The 22993-nt window shown below is 44.5% G+C and overlaps 1 protein-coding gene across 1 annotated transcript; it reads left to right on the top strand.

Moving 5' to 3' along the window:
• Positions 1 to 18725: 18725 nt before the first annotated feature.
• LOC124665500 lies at positions 18726 to 22677 on the top strand. Its single transcript, XM_047202905.1, has 4 exons — positions 18726 to 18913; positions 19100 to 19246; positions 19646 to 19812; positions 19896 to 22677. The coding sequence occupies exons 1-4, from the start codon at positions 18872 to 18874 to the stop codon at positions 19936 to 19938; spliced, it is 399 nt and encodes a 132-aa protein (XP_047058861.1). The 5' UTR covers positions 18726 to 18871; the 3' UTR covers positions 19939 to 22677.
• The last annotated feature ends 316 nt before the right edge of the window (positions 22678 to 22993 follow it).

Here is a 22993-nt window from a genome sequence, read left to right as displayed (position 1 = left end):
TCATGAACTTGTTTATTTACAAGACTCCTATGCATAGGAAGCATGTTAGACTTAAATTTGTTTTGAATTTGCCTCTTGATGCTCTCTTTTGCTTCAACTACTATTTCTTGCGAGTGCATCATTAAAACCGCTGAGCCCATCTTAATGGCTATAAAGAAAGAACTTCTTGGGAGATAACCCATGTGTTATTTTGCTACAGTACTTTGTTTTATATTTGTGTCTTGGAAGTTGTTTACTACTGTAGCAACCTCTCCTTATCTTAGTTTTGTGTTTTGTTGTGCCAAGTAAAGTCGTTGATAGCAAGGTTGATACTAGATTTGGATTACTGCGTAGAAACAGATTTCTTTGCTGTCACGAATCTGGGTCTAATTCTCTGTAGGTAACTCAGAAAATTATGCCAATTTACGTTAGTGATCCTCAGATATGTACGCAACTTTCATTCAATTTGATCATTTTCATTTGAGCAAGTCTGGTGCCCTTTTAAAATTCGTCTTTACGGACTGTTCTGCTTTGACAGATTCTGCCTTTTATTTCGCATTGCCTCTTTTGCTATGTTGGATGAATTTCTTTGATCCATTAATGTCCAGTAGCTTTGAGCAATGTCCGAAGTGTTAAGAATGATTGTGTCACCTCTGAACATGTGAGTTTTTTATTATGCACTAACCCTCTAATGAGTTTGTTTCGAGTTTGGTGTGGAGGAAGTTTTCAAGGGTCAAGAGAGGAGGATGATATACTATGATCAAGAAGAGTGAAAAGTCTAAGCTTGGGGATGCCCCGGTGGTTCACCCCTGCATATTTCAAGAAGACTCAAGCATCTAAGCTTGGGGATGCCCAAGGCATCCCCTTCTTCATCGACAAATTATCAGGTTCCTTCTCTTGAAACTATATTTTTATTCGGCCACATATTATGTACTTTATTTGGAGCGTCTGTTTGTTTTTGTTTTTGTTTTTGTGTGGGAGAGAGACACGCTCCGCTGGTTCATATGAACACATGTGTTCTTAGCTTTTAATGTTCATGGCGAAGGTTAAAACTGCTTTGTTCATTTTTATATGGTTGAAAACGGAAAATGCTACATGTAGTAATTGGTAAAATGTCTTGAATAATGTGATACTTGGCAATTGTTGTGCTCATGTTTAAGCTCTTGCATCATATACTTTGCACCTATTAATGAAGAAACACATAGAGCTTGCTAAAATTTGGTTTGCATATTTGGTCTCTCTAAAGTCTAGATAATTTCTAGTATTGAGTTTTGAACAACAAGGAAGACGGTGTAGAGTCTTATAATGTTTTCAATATGTCTTTTATGTGAGTTTTGCTGCACCGTTCATCCTTGTGTTTGTTTCAAATAACCTTGCTAGCCTAAACTTTGTATCGAGAGGGAATACTTCTCATGCATCCAAAATCCTTGAGCCAACCACTATGCCATTTGTGTCCACCATACCTACCTACTACATGGTATTTATCCGCCATTCCAAAGTAAATTGCTTGAGTGCTACCTTTAAAATTCCATCATTAACCTTTGCAATATATAGCTCATGGGACAAATAGCTTAAAAACTATTGTGGTATTGAATATGTACTTATGCACTTTATCTCTTATTAAGTTACTTGTTGTGCGATAACCATGCTTCTGGGGACGCCATCAACTACCCTTTGTTGAATATCATGTGAGTTGCTATGCATGTTCGTCTTGTCTGAAGTAAGAGAGATCTACCACCTTAATGGTTGGAGCATACATATTGTTAGAGAAGAACATTGGGCCGCTAACTAAAGCCATGATTCATGGTGGAAGTTTCAGTTTTGGACATATATCCTCAATCTCATATGAGAATAATAATTGTTGCCACATGCTTATGCATTAAAGAGGAGTCCATTATCTGTTGTCCATGTTGTCCCGGTATGGATGTCTAAGTTGAGAATAATCAAAAGCGAGAAATCCAAAATGCGAGCTTTCTCCTTAGACCTTTGTACAGGCGGCATGGAGGTACCCCATTGTGACACTTGGTTAAAACATGTGTATTGCGATGATCCGGTAGTCCAAGCTCATTAGGACAAGGTGCGGGCACTATTAGTATACTATGCATGAGGCTTGCAACTTGTAAGATATAATTTACATAACTCATATGCTTTATTACTACCGTTGACAAAATTGTTTCATGTTTTCAAAATAAAAGCTCTAGCACAAATATAGCAATCGATGCTTTCCTCTTTGAAGGACCTTTCTTTTACTTTTTATGTTGAGTCAGTTCACCTATTTCTCTCCACCTCAAGAAGCAAACACTTGTGTGAACTGTGCATTGATTCCTACATACTTGCATATTGCACTTGTTATATTACTCTATGTTGACAAACTATCATTGAGATATACATGTTACAAGTTGAAAGCAACCGCTGAAACTTAATCTTCCATTGTGTTGCTTCAATGTCTTTACTTTAAATTATTGCTTTATGAGTTAACTCTTATGCAAGACTTATGATGCCTGTCTTGAAAGTGCTATTCATGAAAAGTCTTTGCTTTATGATTCAGTTGTTTACTCATGTCATTACCATTGTTTTGATCGCTGCATTCATTACATATGCTTACAATAGTATGATCAAGGTTATGATGGCATGTCACTTAGTAAATTATCTTTGTTATCGTTTACCCGCTCGGGACGAGCAGAACTAAGCTTGGGGATGCCGATACGTCTCCGACGTATCGATAATTTCTTATGTTCCATGCCACATTATTGATGTTATCTACATGTTTTATGCACACTTTATGTCATATTCGTGCATTTTCTCGGAACTAACCTATTAACAAGATGCCGAAGTGCCAGCTCTCGTTTTCTCGCTGTTTTTGGTTTCGAAATCCTAGTAACGAAATATTCTCGGAATCGGACGAAATCAACGCCCAGTGTTCCTATTTTTCCCGGAACCATCCGAACACCCGAGAGCCGCCGGAGGGAAGCCCCGGGGGCCCCACACCACACCCCGGCGCGGCCGGAGGGGGCCGCGCCGCCCTATGGTGTGGTGACCCCGAGCCCCCTCCGAGGCTGCCCTTCCGCCTATTTAAAGCCTCCGTCGCGAAAACCCTATTACGTTGGATGAAACCCACGTAAACCTTCCGGAGCCGCCGCCATCGCGAAGCCAAGATCCGGGGGACAGGAGTCTCCGTTCCCGCACGCCGCCGGAACGGGGAAGTGCCCCCGAAGGCTTCTCCATCGACACCGCTGTCATCTCCACCGCCATCTTCATCACCGCCGATGCTCCCATGAGGAGGGAGTAGTTCTCCATCGAGGCTCGGGGCTGTACCGGTAGCTATGTGGTTCATCTCTCTCCTATGTACTTCAATACAATAATCTCATGAGCTGCCTTACATGATTGAGATTCATATGATGATGCTTGTAATCTAGATGTCATTATGCTAGTCAAGTGAATTTTACTTATGTGATCTCCGGAGACTCCTTGTCCCACGTGTGTAAAGGTGACAAGTGTGTGCACCGTGTGGGTCTCTTAGGCTATATTTCACGTAATACTTATTCACCGTTATGAATGGCATAGTGAAGTGCTTATTTATATCTCTTTATGATTGCAATGTGTTTTGTATCACAATTTATCTATGTGCTACTCTAGCAATGTTATTAAAGTAGTTCTATTCCTCCTACACGGTGTAATGGTGACAGTGTGTGCATCCGTGTTAGTACTTGGTGTATGCTATGATTATGATCTCTTGTAGATTATGAAGTTAACTATTGCTATGATGGTATTGATGTGATCTATTCCTCCTACATAGTGTGAAGGTGACAGTGTGCATACTATGTTAGTACTTGGTTTAGTCGAATTGATCTTTCATGCACTCTAAGGTTATTTAAATATGAACATTGAATTGTGGAGCTTGATAACTCCGGCATTGAGGGTTCTTGTAATCCTACGCAATGTGTTCATCATCCAAGAAGAGTGTAGAGTATGCATTTATCTATTCTGTTATGTGATCAAAGTTGAGAGTGTCCACTAGTGAAAGTCTATTCCCTAGGCCTTGTTCCTAAATATCGCTATCGCCGCTTGTTTATTGTTTTACTCGGGTTACTACCGCTACCATATTACCACCATCAACTACACGCCGACAAGCTATTTTCTCGGCGCCTTTACTACTGCTCATATATATTCATACCACCTGTATTTCACTATCTCTTCGCCGAACTAGTGCACCTATTAGGTGTGTTGGGGACACAAGAGACTTCTTGCTTTGTGGTTGCAGTGGTTGCATGAGAGGAATATCTTTGACCTCTTCCTCCCTGAGTTCGATAAACCTTGGGTGATCCACTTAAGGGAAACTTGCTGCTGTTCTACAAACCTTTGCTCTTGGAGGCCCAACACTGTCTACAAGAATAGAAGCTCCCGTAGACATCATGCACCTGCACGAATGGATCATGGTAGAACACGCCCTTCCACGCGCTGCTGATTTCACCTTCCTCCACCTCCGCACATCCCGCTACCTCACCATCGATCTAACGGAAGTTCATGCAAGGTTCAAATTCCTCCATATCTATAGAGTTAATCTATTTTTATTTTCAATCGTAAACATCTTAGTGCTGAATGTTATCTTCATCAATATATTTTAGATACTACTTCGTCGGCTTTTGCCGTGGCGTCATCGTGCTTGCCCAGAAGAACCAGTCGGACAAGATACGACTTCTAACCCACTCACAAAGACATTGAATACTAGGTTTGAGGCGCATATGCCATATGTTATTCGAAGTCAGTCGTCGTAATGAAGTCCCCGACTATGGTCTTCGTTTCCAAAGATTACCCGGCGGAAATTGCTTGGGTCGATGAGAGCACTCCAACTAAGGGTATAGATGAAGATTGGGGAGAAGGAAGATTTTCGACCGAGCACCATTCTCTGCGTTGCATTACCCCGTTCAATGGTGAATTGTATGCAATAGCTGTGAACAATTTTGAGTTCGGAAAATTAGTGTGCACAACAATGTCCAGCTTGGAGCAGCGCGCGAGCACGATCAACATGGATACACTATTTTCATTTCCGTAACTTGGAAATAACAAGTTCTACCTTGTGAAGTCGGATGGTGCTCGCTGCTTGTGTTGTTGGACAACAAGCATTTGGAGGAAGGTCAATCATTGGTCTACCGTGTGGACACTGAGAGCCGCTCTCTCCATGCCGTCAATAACATTGGCAGTCGTGCCTTCTTCGTCCATTATATCCGGTGTATCTCCGTCGACACCAGAGTGCACCCGACACTTCGACCTGGCTGCATCTACTACGCAGATTTGGGTTATATCAGAGAGTACTTTGATGATATAAAGGCCTGGGATGAGTGGCCAATACGTGTGGATAGATTAGGAAACTACGGTATGAGAAATGAACAAAGGCCATACCGTTTGGAGGATGTATTGGCTGCACACTCGCAGACGGAAGGAGTTCAATGAATATTTCCTTCGGATCGTAGAATGGAGTGACGAAGAAATATAGGCTGAATGAAGATCAGATTCATTCATCCCGGGGTATCCTAATCTTCATGTTGGCCATACATTGCGTCTTGTATTATTTTCGGATTAGTTTGTCGTGAATATTAACATTGTTATTGGCTGCTTTTGGCGAGCTTTATGTATTATACTCCGTACTTAGTTTTCTCGGATTTATTATGCTGCTCGTGAATTTTTCCTATACTAGCTTCTAGATTTGACTCGATTTTGTTTGTAATGATGATGGCTTGATGTGGTCTGTTGGCCTTGACTGCCGGAGCAGAGCAATTAGTACTGTACTTAACCAGGTGTACCGTCTTTATATTAGTATTATATTATATTACTTGACCATAGCCATATTCAAAATCAAATCTCAGTCGGGCGGCAAAATCTCCCGCCAATCCTGAAATATTTCAGACGGGTTTTTGAATGGGATAAGAAGATAGATCACGATGATAGTAACCGGTATTCAAGGTGATGATGATTTGATTTTGCACTCGGCCTTGAACAGAGGTACTAGTACGGTCTCACAATTTTTTATCATTATAGTTGGACCTTAGCCAAATTCAAAATCTCATAGCGGCAAAACTTCCCGCCCACAAAATATAAAAATTTCACACGCTTCCAAATTCCCATTCTACCCCTGTGGAGATGACAGCAAAGTCGGTTGGTGGGGGGGTATGACCGTCATTTTTTGGATCACCACCTCCCTAGCCCGGAAACCCTCCCAAAAAAAATTCATTTCCCTCAGACCACCCACCGGAACTTCCCAAGTCCCTCTCTCCCACCTCCACGACCACCGCACCGAACATCCCCGCCGGACTTCCCCGGCCTACCCGAGCCCTCGCGATCCTCGTCATCCGGCTGCCTGCCGGAGCCGCTTCATCGACGCCGTCATCAACCGGACCGGATCATCCCCGCCGAACCTCGAAACCATATGCTCATCCAGCAGTCTACCGCAGTCGCTTTAGTTGCGGTATCATCCACCCCACCGGAGCCGCTTCGCCGGATCCGTCGTGCACCGCATCGGATCTTGCTCACCGACACCGCTGTGCATGAACCGGATCTGCTTCACCGGCGCCGTGCATGATCTAAACTCTTCTACTGTCGCTTTTCTATTGCTTGCCTGCAAGTTCTTGTTTAATCTTGCGGGAACCTGTTTGTGCTAACGATGCGCCGTTACGTTTTTGCAGATGAGATGAGTAACCATGAAGTGTAATGGCCGTCTCTCCAACCCCAAGTAGCACATGTAGCGTACTTCATCACCGGATCTATCAACCCCAAGAAGATCTCGCCGTGACTCCCACGCAGTGCTTCTCCTAATGTAAGTCCCTTGTTTTAGCGCCATGTTCTGGGTTCAGATGCTTGTTTGTCTGAAGCTCTTTTAGTTCATTCCTAGCTATAACCGTAACACCTTGCTATTTTCTAGTTCATTGCTAACTTTAAGCGATTGAACATTTTGGTTTGCATTCCCTCCTCTGTAGATGTAGCCATCATAACTTCTATCTTGCTTAGTCGTTGTTACAAAAATTATAGGTATTATAGTAACATCCTGCTATTATTTAGTTCATGGCCAATTTTAAGTAATTGCACATGTTGGTTCGCATTCCCTGCTCTATAGCTTTTGGCATCATAACTTCTATATTTGGTTTACATTGCCTGCTCTGTAGATCTAGCCATCATAACTTTATCTTGCTCAGTCGTTGTTACAAAAAATATGGCCTGCTACTGTGTTATTTGTGCCAATTTTTTACTCCATGAACATGTTGGCTTGCATTCCCTGTACTACAGGTGATGCCATTGTTTTGTATCTACTTCATTGTAAGCTAACAAAGTAAGGACTTAGTTTGGCATGCTATCACTCGCTATCTAGGCCTGTAGTACAAATAAACTTGTCATATTACTAGATAATAATTTTGCGTGCCATCTTGTTCTTCAAAAGCTGCATTATTGACTTGTTTCTCTGACTTGGCATGACGCTCACATATGGAATGCCGAACATATTGGTTTGCATTCCCTCTTATACAAGTTCACAGGTGATCCCACTATATTCCGTATCCGGTCCATCCTAAGCTCCAAGCATTAACTATCCTCTATGTGTTGCTCATTACAAGTTTATATCCCGAAACATCTTGATTTGCATCCCCTTCACTACATGTTCAGGAGTATTATTTAGTTCACGGCCAAAATGAAGTAATTGCACTTGGCACATGTTGGTTCACATTCCCTCCTCTTTAGCTTTTGCCATCGTAACTTCTATTTTTGGTTTACATTCCTCGCTCTCGTAGATGTAGCCATCATAACTTCATCTTGCTCGGCCGTTGTTACAAAATTTATAACCTCGCTACTATGTTGTTCATGCCAATTTTGTACTCCCGAACATGTTGGTTTGCATGGGACTCGACAAGTAGTAAGTCTCGTCGTTTCATTCTAACATGCTCGTTATATTGGTCGTTGGTATGCGGCATGCACTCTTTGTTTGCTTATTGTGCGCATTACAATGATTTTGTTATAACGACGAAATGATGAGTTCCAAATTCTTTGGCAAACAATATTGTAGTGTCTTTGCCTTTCCATTGTTGTTGTCTTAACTTGTAATGTCTTTGTTTCAGATATAGGTGCTGCATGGACAACTTAAAAGATTGCCTGATCGCTTCATTGTATTGCTAGGTTTAATTACCATTCAATTTCGCTGGGTTCTGTAATATTTTTTCAAAGCCGTGCAACTGATGTAATATTTAGTTAGTTTTTATAGTTCTTTCGCGCATTTTTTCTTTGTTGCTTGTGGTAAGTGAGGCTATCCGACGTAAATCATTGCTCGCGTAAATATTCTCGCATCTAAATCACGAATTCCCATCCCTTAAACGGCCCAATTAACCGAAATCACATATGTGCCGGCCCGCAAAATCCTAAAGCGCCTATTAAGCCGGCATATAAACAAGCAACTAAACGGGCTGGCCCACTTACTTATTGGGCCAGCCCATTTACTTATTGGGCCACCCACTTGATTTACGGTGGACCCCACTCTCTAATTGGGCCGGCCCACTTGCTTTAAGGTGGACCCCACCCACTACCGGGCCGGCCCACTAACTAGTTGGGCCAGCCCAATTGCTTTTGTGGTGGACCCCACATACTAAATGGGCCGACCATTTAAGAGGAAAGTGGGACCCACTCGTGTTTTTGGCCCGACCCACTATCTTGTTGGGCCGACCCACTTGCTATAAGGTGGACCCTACGTACTAAATGGGCCGGCCCTTTAACAGAAAGTGGGACCCACTCGTGTTTTTGGCCCGCCCACTATCTTGTTGGGCCGGCCCACTTGCGTATGGTAGACCCCACATACTAAATGGGCCGGCCCGAGTAACGAGAAAGTGGGACCCACTCGTGCTTTTGGCCCGCCCACTAGCCTGTTGGGCCGGCCCACTTGCTATATGGTGGACCCCACATACTAAATGGGCCGGCCCTTCAACAGGAAAGTGGGACCCACTCGTGTTTTTGGCCCGACCCACTATCTTGTTGGGCCGCCCACTTGCGATATGGTGGACCCCACATACTAAATGGGCCGGCCCATTAATAGGAAAGTGGGACCCACTCGTGCTTTTGGCCCGCCCACCGGCTTGTTGGGCCGGCCCATTTGATCTAATGTGGACCCCACGTGCTAAATGGGCCGGCCCGATAGCAGGAAAGTGGGACCCACATGCTAATTGGGCCGGCCCAATAACTTCTTGGGCCGGCCCACTTGCTTTAAGGTGGACCCCACTTGGTAAATGGGCCGGCCCGCTAACAGGAAAGTGGGTCCCACATGTTTTGTGGGCCGGCCCTTTTCCTCGTTGACCGGTCAAACGAGTGCATTCGGCCCGGCCCACATGCTTAGTGGGCCGGCCCATTAATGTTTTGACCGACCAACCTTAGAGGTTAGGCCCGACCCACGTAACTAATGGACCAGCCCAGCTATATAGTTGACCGGTCAAACTAAGTCAGCCGGCCCGGCCCGCAAACTTAATGGGCCGGCCCGCTTAAGACGTGGCAGTGCCTCGTGTGGGCCTACCATCTACCACGGGGTTTCGCGGTTAACGCCGTTAACCGCCGCTAACCGCGTCTACCACGTGTCGGCTTGCATGACATCGCAGTCAACGGGCTCCCGGAAACACTTCGCAACGGTCCGATTTTCCGTGGCGGAAGGGCGCCCAAGCACGACGGACCGAAAAAATCGTCGTAGGACTTTGCCTGACGCAGCTTCGACAACAGAACCCATATCGTCGGGTTAGGCCCATAGGCGACGAAAAATACCCCTTAGCGGACGATTTTGAGACGTTGTCTATCAGAACTTTTCTTGTAGTGAATTCTCCAAGATTGCCAAGCCAATGGCCGATCTTCTCAAGAAAGATAAGAAGTTCGAATGGTCAGAAAAGGCTGAAGAAAGTTTCCAGGTTTTGAAAACCAAGCTGACTACTGCTCTCGTGCTCGTCCTTCCGACACAAGCAAAGACTTCGTTGTCTATTGCGATGCCTCTCTCCAAGGGCTCGGATGTGTGTTGATGCAAGATGGCCATGTAGTGGCCTATGCCTCTCGACAGTTGAAACCACATGAGCTAAACTATACTAATCATGATCTCGAGCTTGCGGCTATGATCCATGCTCTTAAGCAATGGTGACCTTACCTTTATGGTAACCGTTGCGAGTTGTACTCGGATCATCAAAGTCTGAAGTATCTTTTCACCCAGCCGGATCTGAATATCAGACAGAGAAGATGGCTGGAAGTCATCAAAGATTATGACTTGGGTCTCAACTATAAACCCGGCAAAGCCAATGTCGTTGCTGATGCGCTAAGTCGGAAGTCCTATTGCAACAATCTGATGGTTAAGCAAGCGCAACCTTCTCTCTATGAGGAACTTGCAAAACTCAACCTTGAGATTGTTCCTAGTGGATACCTTGCTAATCTAGAGGTGAAGCCCTCTCTTGAAGACCAGATCAATAAGGCTCAGAAGCAAGATTCTGGCATTACCGAGATCAAGAAGAACATTGCTAGCGGAGTTGCTAAATGTTTCTCCATTAGTAATCAAGTTACCGTTTATTTCGGTAAGCGTCTAGTCGTGCCAGATAAACAGGATCTCAAAGAGCTAACCCTTAAAGAAGCTCATGAATCACCCCTCTCCATCCATCCTGGTAGTACTAAGATGTATCGGGATCTCCGCCAAAGATTCTGGTGGTCTGGGATGAAACAAGAGATTGCTAAGTTTGTTGCTCAATGCGACGTTTGTCGTCGCGTAAAAGCTGAACATCAAAGACCTGCTGGCACTCTCCAACCTCTATCAATTCCAGAGTGGAAATGGGATGAAATTGGCATGGATTTCATTACTGGTCTCCCGAAGACCAAAAATTGAAGAGATGCTATATGGGTAGTCATTGACCGTCTATCCAAGGTTGCTCATTTCCTTCCTATCCGAGAAGACATGAAAGCTAGTCAACTAGCTGATCTGTATATCTCACGGATAGTCACTCTTTATGGTGTTCCTAAGAAGATCATCTCTGATCGTGGAAGCTTGTTTACTTCCAAATTTTGGGAAATTTTTCAGAAAGCTCTGGGAACTCGTCTTTCCTTCAACACTGCCTATCATCCTCAAACCGGTGGTCAAACCGAAAGAGTGAATAAAATTCTTGAAGACATGCTCAGGGCTTGGGTTATATCCTTCGATAAAGATTGGGAAAAGTGCCTTCCATTTGCCGAGTTCACCTATAACAACAACTTCCAGTCTAGCCTGGGCATGACACCTTTTGAAGCTTTGTATGGCAGAAGGTGGAGAACTCCTTTGAACTGGTCCGAAACTAGAGAAAGAAAGTTCTTTGGACCAGATATAATCAATGAAGAAGAAGATCAAGTTCGCATCATTCGCGAGCGTCTGAAAACTGCTCAGTCACGTCAAAAGAGCTACTATGATCGCCATCATCAAGAAGTGAAGTTTGAAATTGGTGATCAAGCTTATCTTCGAGTCACTCCTTTCAAGGGTGTCCATCGTTTCAGTATCAAAGGCAAACTAGCTCCTCGCTATGTTGGTCCTTTCCGCGTCCTTTCCAAGCGTGCTAATGTTTCCTACAAGTTGGAGTTACCTTCCAATTTTCCTGAAGTTCATGATGTCTTCCATGTGTCCCAACTCAAGCGTTGCTTCAATGATCCTATTCGTGGTGTTGATCATGAGACTCTTGACCTTCAAGAGGATCTAACTTATCGAGAACATACTGTTTGTATCCTTGATGAAGCCAAGCGTAAAACTCGACGTCAGAGCATCAAGTTCCTAAAAGTTCAGTGGTCTAATAATTCTGAGCAAGAAGCAACCTGGGAACGAGAAGATCGTTTACGATCTGAGTACCCTTCCTTCTTTTCTAAAATCTAGGAATCTCGAGGACGAGATTCTTGTAAGAGGGGTAGAGTTGTAACATCCCAACCTTGTGTTTATAAATAAATGAGTGATCATGTGCATCTCATGCATGTAGTTTGCATTTGAGTAAATTTTGCATCAAAGTTTAATAAATTTTCAATTATGCAAATCTCTCTCTGTTTCTTCTCCCTTCAAATCTCTCAAGATTTTCAAAACTAAGCAACATGGTTTTTGGATTTATCAATAAGGCCATGTGTGTTCCTTGTTCTCTGAAAAGTTTGAGTTTTCAAACTCTATTCAAAATCAGTTTTGAATTTGGTTTTGAAAAGAGAAAGAAAAACTAGAAAAAGGAAAAAAGAGAGAAACCCCTTCTCTCTCCTCTGGGCTCGGCCCCCTTCCTCTCTCTCTTCTCTCCCTGGCCGAACGGCCCAAGTCGGCCCAGCCGCACCCCACCTCAGCCCAACTTCCCCGCAGGGGGTTTTCTGCAAAACCGTCTTTGTCCCCGCGCACCGAAGCAGGTCGGCGCAGTGCCATGGCCACCCTATGGCCTGGCCGGCCAGGATGAGCTCTGCCGCCCCCCAGCGGCTACAAGTACCTCCGTCGGCCGCCGCCCGAACCCTAGCCCCCACTTTCCCCCTTCCCCGTGCTCCCCCGCGCACCCCAGAGCAAACCCTAACCTTGAAGTAGCCGGCCGGCCACCGTCGATTCCGGCGCCGGCGAGCGTCCCCGGCCATCGCTGACCTCGCCATCATGCCCCTGGTGAGCTGCTGGTCCTCCCAGTGCCCTCGCCTCGCTCCCTCTCCCCCTCTAGCTTCGCCCCCATGAGCACCCGACCCCGGCCGCCGCTCGAGCTCGCCGTCGGCCGTGCTCCGGCGGCCAATATCGGACGGAGCAGCCACCAAACGGTCTGCCGCGTCGCCCCGCGTGTTTCCCCCACCCGCGCGCCTGCGATTTCGGCCCGAATCGGCCGATTGCAACATCACCTGAGCTCCCTGTGAGCAATGACGCCGCTGACGTCAGCATGACGTCAGCGTGACGTCATTAATCAGCTTTTCCTATTTTCTATATTTTCTGTTATTAATTTCTGTATTTCTTTAAATAGGAAATAATATGACACGTGGGTCCCCTGGTCAGAATTTTAATAATTCCATAAATTTTTAGAAAAGAATAAAATTATGACATGTGGGTCCAACTTTTATTATTTTTATATAATTTTCAGAAATTGTTTTAAAATGAATTAAACTTTGGAAATTCATAAATAATTCATTTTAAATCAGAAAATATAAAATTATATATCAAAATGATCAGAAAAACATTTCCTAATTGTTTATCCATGTTTCATACATGCTTGAACCAATTAAATGTGAGCCTTAGAAGAAACCCTAAATCGACCCCTCTCATATGACGGGATCGATGCCGAACCCCTCTAAACTCCATCGATGCACCTAGGGTTACCCAAAACCCTTTAATATGACATGTCATCATATTGTATGTGCATTACATTGTACCTTGTCTTGATTGTGCTCTTCCTTTTCGGTATTTGGTTCTTATCGATAGGGACCGAACGCGAACCTGAGATCAAGGCCACCGAAGAGCAGCACCAGAACAACGAGGGAAAAGGCAAGCCCTAACCTGGTTCATATATGGTTTCGAAATGCTTTACTTCTGGTTCTTACATATTGCATCCATTTCAAATATGTTTTATCGGTAGTTGTAGATATCCTATGTGTGCATAATTCCATCCTTGTAGCCCAGAGTTACTGATCCACCGCTCCCAGCAAAACTAGGTCTGAGCTTGTTCGCATCGCTAGAGCCGTATATGTGTTATGCTTAGCCATGCTTAGCTGTTGTAGTGTAATCCATCCGGTTGATGAATCAGAGCTACGAATGAACCTAGTTTGAAAGGATGACGTGGTAAGATCATTGATGATGTTAATAAACATGCTAAAGGCTTGGATGGGCCACCACATGAGGATGTGGTGATTTGACTCGTTCTCGCTGATACTAGGACCTGAGTTCTCGCCTTCGGAACCAAGACTGAGCGTACAGCCACACGGGGCCCATGGGAACCCCTTGGCCCGAACTTGCCTAGCTTACCCATGAGTCAATTAGTTTGCGAGTTCCATTTGCCATACGCATGGGGAAAAGGTGGAAAGGTTTTCAAAGTGCATCATACAGGACGTGGCTAGGGTGAAGGATATTGGAGGCATTGAACTGGATCCCTCGCGCATAATAAACGGGACCGCCTCGGAGAATGGCTACCTACGATGACGGAGTTCCTCGGTTAGTTTGACTCATGGAATAGGCGAAGTAAGGGAAAGGTTTTGGTCGACCACCTCTGCCAAAGACACCAAGGAAGTGTGTTAATCTATAGTGGCATTAAGAGTCTGGTCGGCGCGTGTGGGTAAAGTTGTACACCCTCGCGGGGTAAATCTTTTCGAAAAGCAGTGTCCACGGTTATGGACGACTTGGTGATGGATTCTGTGATCATAGACAACTTGAACCTAATCGTAAAACTTGATGTCTATGTGTGATAAGGATCCCTTCTCAGGGTGTCGAGGGGGTGATCCTAGGTGATAGGTTCAGGTGATGATGAAGATTCGGTGGATTCAACATGATGATATTAGAGGTAGAGTTGGTATCGCTCTCTTATCCCTTTTGAAAATGGTCTGAATAGACGAGCTTCTGCTCCCTCTTGTTTACAAAGGAAAACTGGCTTTCCGCAAAATAAGCTCCACATAAAGCCTAGCATACCCACTTTGCTAAAAGGTTGTACTAAGTCTTGCTGAGTCCCTGTACTCAGCCTTGCATGCTTTGTTTCAGACGAAGTCCTCCCATCTGATGGTGGTTTCTTCCTCGACGACGACGAGTAGTTCGGAGTTCCTCAGGCGGCAGCCTGAGACTTATGGGCTGGGACGTCGCCTTATGTTATGGCCTCTTAGGCCCTTTGCAGTCTTGTTATCTAGATAACATAATTTGCTTTCCGTTGCTTGTTGTATTGTGGTCAGTGACCTCTGCGTGTAATAAATTTTGATCTTAACTCTGCTAAGAGTTGTAATATATCTGCTTTCAGTCGTAGAGTCACTGTTATGTTACCGATTCTCACCCTGTAGGCCCTAGAGATCTAGGTTAGGCTTATGCCAGATCCGATATCTGGGTTTGTCTAGCCCCGACCTCCGGGGTCGCGACATGCATCCAACCACTAAAAACCAAATATGCCCAAGTGTCCACCATATCTACCTATATGTGGTATTTCATTGCAATTCCATAGTAGTTTGCTCGTGTGCTACCTTTAAAACATTCAAACAGTTCCTCGTTTTGTGACATTGTTTTTAGCTCATGAGGAAGTAAATTAAAATTATGGTTGTTGTCTTCTATACTAGTTAAGTAACTCAAAGACTCGCGAGGTTCATCTTGCTTGTCACATAAAAAAGTATATAAAAAAAGAAGAGTTGGTTTGACCACAACTTTCAATAGAGGAAGAAAATAGGAAAATTATAAGAAAAGGGCACTCCTCCATGGTTTGTGATTGCTTGGTCGGCACCCGAGGATTCGGTTAGCCATGGTACGTGTAAGCAAAGGTTGGGAGGAGTGTCACAAATTTATAAGTAGTATAAATAAAAAGAGGCTTCGCCCAAATATTTCGGAACCGCTCTCAAACTTGCTTAGTATGGAGATGACAATAGCTCTTTTTACTACTCGTTAACATGAACGACCACCTCTCAAAAGTGCAATTTATACTCTTGTTGTTTCAATAAAAAACTCTAGCACATGAGTGATCTTACTTGCCTCTCAAAGAGAGACCTTCTTTTACTTTTATGTTGAGTCTCCACTTTCTAGTTTATGCACCACTTATGAGAGCATAGTTTTCATTCTTAGTTTCATGTGCATGGTCCCAAGATTTTATTGATTGATTCATAATTATGGTATTGCTTGTTCAAACTTTTTATTTCTAGTCATCCTTATAATCTTTTAAAGGTGTCCAAGCATTTATGTTTTGCTTCCACTTATGGGATAAGCTGAGTACCACTTTATTATATATCTATGATATGCTCTTGACAATCACTTTGCTTTCCATGCACGTTATACATTTTATTTTGTTTGATTACTATTCATGTTTTAGCATGGTTATTAAGTTTCATTGTTTGATTATATCTATCGTGCTTATGTTAGGATTCTATGATTCCAGCGATGCTTCTTTTACACTTAGATTGATCAAAGTAGTGTGACAGCATGTCACCTCAAAAATTATTTGTTTGTTATCACTTACCTACTCGAGGACGAGAAGGATTTAAGCCTGGGGATGTTGATACGTTCCAAACGTATCTATAATTTTTGATGCTCCATGCTTGTTTTGTTACAATTCTTATTGAGAATAAGCAAGTGCGTGGGTACTTGCCCCATGCGAGAGCCCTCCACGATAGGCACCTCGCGCGTGAGGATGGGTGTTGGCTCTGCCTCGCCTTCACGGGCTGGCCAACGTGTCACGACCTTGTTGGCTCGGGCTGAGGGAGGGAAAAAAATGGCAAGAAAAGGGGAAAAGGAGGTCGCGACCTTAGGGCATCTCCAACCGGGCGACCCAAACGGACGCGCTGGGCCGTCCGTTTTGGGCCGTTTGCGTGCCCGAGCGGACGCGCGGACGGTGCCCCGCGTCCGCGCGTCCGTTTGGGTCGCGCGCTGCGCCTAACGCGCAGATTTGGGTCGCGGCGCCCCATGGTATGTTTTTCTTGTAAAATCACTAGAAAAACGCAAAATAAATTATAGAAAAAATATATAAAATAGTTGAAATGCTCTAAATGTATTATACATTACATAGTCCATGTAATCAAGGATAAAGTATTATTCAAATAAAATGAAGAAACGATACAAAATGCTCTAGGCTCCTTCATCATTGTTGTTTGCAGCATTGTTGCCTACATGCTCGCCACATGTGCTCGACCAAATCAGCCTGAAGCTGGTTGTGTACAGACTAGATCTCGAATTTCATGGTGCGCATGAAGAATGTCCTGAAATGATGCCGGAGCACGTTGAGGAGTAACCAACTCTCCTTGGCCGTCCCATTCATTATCAAAGAGTGAATCATCCCGCTCTACCTCAACAATCATGTTATGCATGATTACACAAGCGGTCATCACCTCCCACGAGTTTGCACATCCCGGGCTGCGCGGGGTGTTCGACGATAGCCCAACGAGCTTGGAGGATGCCAAACGCCCGCTCGACATCTTTCCGGGCTGCCTCCTCGCTCTTTGGCAAACCTTGCCTCCTCGCTCCGAGCCGGGGTTTCGGATTGTCTTCACGAGTGTAGCCCAAGGTGGATAGATACCATCGACAAGGTAGTACCCCTTGGTGTAGTGGTGGCCATTGATCTCAAAATCCACATCGGGGACTGACCGTACGCTAGCCTATCAAACACCGGAGAGCGCTGCAGGACATTGATGTCATTGTGCGAGCCAGCCATTCCGAAGAATGAGTGCCAAATCCATGTGTCATGGGAAGCAACAGCTTCAAGAATGACTGTGCACCCCTCGGAATGGCCGCTTGTATGACCCCCGCCAACCAAAGGGGCAGTTCTTCCACTCCCAATGCATGCGATCTATGCTGCCAAGCATCCCGGAAACCCCCGGAAGCGTTGATCGACAACAGACGAGCCGTGTCCCTCGGCATTTGGTTGCCGGAGGTACTGTTCTCCGAACGAACCGATCACCGCTCTGCGGAACCCGTACATCGATTCCGGGCCGGTTGACTCACTCATGCGCGTGTACTCATCTACGAAATCACCGGCAACGCCATATGCGAGCATCCTAATCGCCGCCGTGCATTTCGGTACGAAGAGAGGCCTACCTTGCCAAGTGCATCCACTTTCGCACGAAGTAGTCGTCGTAGATCTTGACGCCATCCATTATCCGGCGGAACAGCGGCCTGTTCATCCGAAAACGACGGCGAAACAAGTGCGGCACGAACAATGGATTGGGTTGGAAGTAGTCGTTGTAGAGCTGGTCGTGGCCGCGTTCTCTTTTGCGGTCCAAGGCGGCCGCGCGCCCAAGCAACGACCCCCGGAACACGAGGATCCGCGAGACAATGTGCTCGTGGATGAGCACCGCAGCATCCGTGAAAATTCGTCGTCGGACTCCTCTTCCGACGACGTGTCGATGAAGTTCTTGAAGTAGTACTCGTCGTCGCCGTCCACCATGATCCGAAAAGGGACACATATTAGTTCGAGCTTTTGAACGAACACCTCGCGAGCGGAGGCGATCCAAATGCTTCTCTAGGGACCCTGCAGCCATGGCCGTCTCAGCCGACTTGCGGTCCGGAAACACGGTGCAGGAGGGCTCACCTCCGGCGGAAACGGCGCGACTGCGAACGGCGGGAGGTGTCGCGACGGTGAGAGGACAACAACGCCGGCGCGGCGTCCTCCGACTCCGCTACGACGCGGCGCAAGCAGCGCGGGACCTCGACCTATGCTTCCGCCCGCTTGCCGGCGTCTCGACGACGATGGCCGGCGTCGACGCGCTCCGAAATCGCCGGTCCGTGGGTGGCGGCGTGAGCGGGCGGGGAGATGTGTGCGGCGGCCTTGTGTTTTCGGTGGCGAGACAGGGCGGGCCGAGGCGGACAAGGGGAGGACGCGAGCGACCAGCCTTTCGCGTCCGCGGCCACGCAAACCCGGCCAAGATTTGGGCCGGGTTTACGTCTGCTCCGACGCCGCGGGCATCCGTTTTAGGGATGGGTCCGCGCGCTGGGCCGCGTTTTTGTCCGTTTCGACCCATCCGGACGCGCGGGCGCGGGATGGGTCGCCCGGTTGGAGATGCCCTTAGAAACCCTCACGTCTGCGGTCTGCCGCCGCCTCTCGCCTTCCCCCTCACCTCGCCTTGCGCCGCCACTCGCCTCCCGCTCCCTCTCCTCGCCGTCAATCTCCAGCCACGCCTCATCCTCTCGGGCCTCGCGGGGCACCACCGTCGACGAGCGCTCGCTCTAGCGCCGCACGGCTTCTTCTGGAGATGGCTGCATGGATGTAGATGGGGAGCGCCATGGATGGGACGGAAGCAAGAGGAGGCTACACGGCCGACCTTCCAGGTATGCTCCTCTGCTCTCCTCTCTCCTCTCCCTATCTCTTGTCTCTTGGTCTTCTTCCTTTCAGACGGCCAACATCCAAAAGGATGGTCAAATCCCCAAGTGAATCCCCCGCTTCTTTGATTTTGTTTAATTTAGTTTCGATTTTTCAAATACTTATGCCCCATTCTTTGTATCCAATGATTTCAGAGGAGTGAGAGTTTGGGAGTGGAGGTCTCTGTAGCCAATGGCTTTCAGCGGTGGAAGAATTTGGAGCGGAGGCTGGGTGTGGATCCTAGAGGTGGAGGAGCAAAGAGAGAACATGAGCTCATGTCATTGAGAGGGAATGGTATGGAGGTCCGATTTGTTTTCCCCCATTATTCTCTAGCAATTCACGTTTATTAAGGTTTGATTTGTGAAGACCTGCAACTGCAAATCTATTTCATTCTTACCAGATTTTCCTTTTTAATATAGCATCTGACTATTTATCCCTGTGTTTTTTGAATCAACTATATTTTCTCATATTTTGTATATTTTTTATTCTCTAGGTATGTAGATCCCGCAATATGTTGCAAGCAAACTTTATTTTGCTATGCCCACCTTACTCCAATTTTCTTCTTAACAGAAGTTTGCTGTTCAATAAAAGTACTGGATTGCATCACAGTCCTCACCCTCTTTGCAACACCAATTACACAAACTATGTATCTTGCTTTGATTATTTTGCCTGATGCAGGTTAATATTTTTTTGTATTGCAGCTTCAAGTGTTCATTGGTGGGGGCCTGGGGGAGGATGATGTCCATGTGCTGGATCAACCACCGTCGCTGTCCGCGTCCGTTGTGCCATCGCCATCATCCTCACATCGTCAATGCTTCAGTTCCTTACACCGACAGGAATTGAGTGCCATGTGGATGTATGGAATCAGGCGAGCTAATTTTTTTCAAATCGCTATGTTTCTTTATGTCCTGCATCATTTTCTAATGATTCCTTATTATGGTTTGGTCTCAGGTTTTTTCTTACTGGTTGTTCGTCTCGCACCTCAGATGTCTGATCGGCCTCCGAGTTTGCCTACCTGCCTTGCTCCGTTCATGTATCTACGGGTTAAACTATTCTTTCTTCCTTGTCTGGTTGGTGTTCATGGTCTGTGACTGGATGGGGAAAAAGTCCATGTGTGCCATGAAGATAAGTTGGCCTTCTCTTTTGCACCTAAGGAAGAAATAATTTTTTACTCTATCCATGTTTTTAGTAGAATGTGTGGTTATTCAGAACTTCAGATTATTTAGAGCCAACATTTATGCAAATTGCTAGAAAATTATTAGGTTAACTTAACTTACAAATGATAAAGGATATACCATGTGTAGTTAGTTTTGTATGCTCACTTATTAGCAGTTGTTTTGTACTATAGATGATAGCCTGATAGGTTGTCAACACTTCTAGCAATGAATGCATGCCAAGTTCTGAATATGGAAAATGAAAATTTTGAAATTTGATGGTATTAACATTTGAAATGCAGGTTCAGGTTTACATACATTTGTCCTTTATGTTGGGCCCCATATTGATCTGTTTACTATTAAGATTGTCCAATGTGGTTAGTTGATTTGAAGACTGCTCCATATGATATGGTACAGTTTAAATAGGCGCCATCATGGCTCGAGAAGTTGAATTTGGATCACGGTGTTGCCTACACCAGATAATTCAGATATGATCCAGGTCTTGATTTACTTCCTTAGGTTCAGTAAGAAGCTGTTCTTTGGGGTATCAGGACGACACTTGGCGAGCTCCCTTCTTATTTTGTATCACGAGCTGGTAATTTTGCAATGCATTTTATTTTTTAGAAATAGCGAAATACCAATATATGATTCTATGCTTTACAATCGTGAAGTAATATTCAATCCAATATGCAGATAATATTAGTTCTTTTCTATTGTAGGTAAACTGACTTTCCTTGAAAACTATTAGATGGACTCTCCTTTTGTACTCTCATATCTAGATGAGACGTTGGAACTCTGTAGTCCATAGTTTTGGAGTATGTAGGGGTTTGCTTGGTAGGCTTATATGTGATTCTTATATGTGAGAACCAATGTAGGATAAGTCACGGATTGCTTAATCAATTAAAACATGGTTTTGGTATGACAAAATTAGCTTTTCGATGTACATTAGTTTGGTGATGTAGAGTTTGTGTGTTATAATGAGCAGCTAGAAAAGAACATTTGTGTGTTGACAACTAAAATACAGTACCCTTTAATAAAAGAAGTAAAATACAGTACCACCTGCTGTATATTTCCACAACCTTAAGGGAGTTCAGAAACTTTCACTGTTGCATTTGCCTGCTGGAGCTTATTAGCCTTGTAGGCTGTTCCATATGACCCTTTGCCGATCACAAGATCTCTTAGCTAGGATCTAGATAATGTAAAAATACAAATCGTTTACTTTTTTAGCTTCCAAGTTCATAGATTGTATCTTTTCTACTGAGCATCTTTCTACATTTATCTAATTCAAGGCTTCAGTTATACGGAGTACCTTGTTTCTTTCTGCACTAACATCACATAGCAATTTGTTTGCTAACATGTTCAATGCATCGATCTGGTTTGGTTAACCTTTGCACACACAGTTTTTCTTTTTCTCTTGACATCTTTGCGATTTGGTACCACTGTTCTGCTTATTGTCCGTTGATGTTTCACTTGTAGAGAAACACACTGCTAGCATCTCGAGATGTGTACTGATCTGTTTTGCTTAACTTTTGTATAGTTGGTTGCTTTGTCTCATGATATCTCTGTGATTTTTTAATCATCACATCCTTTTCGTTATCCACTTAAGTGAAAATGATTGCTAGCATCTTTATAAGCTGCAATATGTGCAAAGTACATTAGGTATGTTAGTCTAAGAAATCTCTCCATTATGACGGCTTGTCTTACTGCAACCTTAACACTTCATATCATTTTTGTTTTTTCACTTCAGCCAAGGCTTTCGAGATCCTAAACATTGCAGGTACGGTTTCTTCTTTCCAGTATTTCGTTTCACAGTGCATCTTTCATGTACAACAGATGGGCAGAAAATTTCCGGATCAGGGGTGGTAGTTAGTATGACACTAAAACATGATCTATGGCATTCTGGACAGGATACATAGATTTTCAGTTAGCATTGCCACTCAAGTGAGCTTATTGATAAAAATCCATGGCCCATTTTTCCATGGTAAACATAAAGATAAAAGAGCTACAAGTACTCACCTGTCAAATACACTATGAAAGCTTGCACTATTACTTAATGCGATAGCCAGTGCAGAAACTTCCCTTGATTGATTGGATTGTTCAGTGTCTCAAAGGATTTCAAAATTATCACAAAACCTTCAAGTTTTTCTATTAAATCTAGCTAACTATCCAATCATTCTAGGTACAATCTTAAAAGGAGACATCAACGATTGATTAAGTTGTCCCTTGATTATTTGACAGTGAACATCACTACGTTTTTCAGTTGTAAGGTACACAAAAATCCATTTTAATGCTGGTACTATATCCTTGCATGCCGAGGGAGCAGAGGACCACAAGAGGAATTAAAAAGGCAAAATGGAAGTGCAGTTGGCAAGTTACATCTTTGTTTTGTTATATGTATCGACGAGTCTTAACGTGTCTCTTATCATACAGTATATTGGCCACATCTTGTAAAGATGCACAGGAGCAGTGTGGATTTTTTGTATTACACTTTATACATTTTTTCTCTGAACATCTGTCGTCAACCTCTGTGCCTCACATCTGGGTAGGCTCATGTGGTACCAGAACAATATGATGTCTCCCTCCTAGATACTACGTATTCCATTCATCCTAAATTATAATTTACTTGTATACAAAACTAAGTCAATTAATTATGAACAAAGGGAATAGTGTTATTTAGAAGCTTCCAGATACAAAGAGAGGAGATTAGACTGTGATTGGACTGCCATTGTACGGTGAGGAGGCGCCCCATGGGGCGCCCCAACTACTAGTATGTTTTATGTGCAATTTTCCACACTTTTTAGCATTTTCTGGGACTAACCTATTAACGCAGTGCCGCAGTGCCAGTTCCTGTTTTTTGTTGTTTTTGTGTTTCAGAAAAGTTGTACATGAAAGTTT

Source organism: Lolium rigidum, chromosome 6, assembly GCF_022539505.1.
Source record: "Lolium rigidum isolate FL_2022 chromosome 6, APGP_CSIRO_Lrig_0.1, whole genome shotgun sequence".
Classification (NCBI taxonomy): domain Eukaryota; kingdom Viridiplantae; phylum Streptophyta; class Magnoliopsida; order Poales; family Poaceae; genus Lolium; species Lolium rigidum.
This window is presented reverse-complemented; position numbering and strand designations above follow the sequence as displayed.

What these genes read in the sequence shown, in the direction of transcription:
- LOC124665500 (XM_047202905.1), top strand. Translation starts at nt 18,872, where the DNA reads ATGGGACGGAAGCAAGAGGAGGCTACACGGCCGACCTTCCAG. An exon ending in CTACACGGCCGACCTTCCAG is followed by an intron (nt 18,914 to 19,099) that starts GTATGCTCCTCT and finishes CAATGATTTCAG; the next exon opens with AGGAGTGAGAGTTTGGGAGT. An exon ending in ATGTGGATGTATGGAATCAG is followed by an intron (nt 19,813 to 19,895) that starts GCGAGCTAATTT and finishes GTTTGGTCTCAG; the next exon opens with GTTTTTTCTTACTGGTTGTT.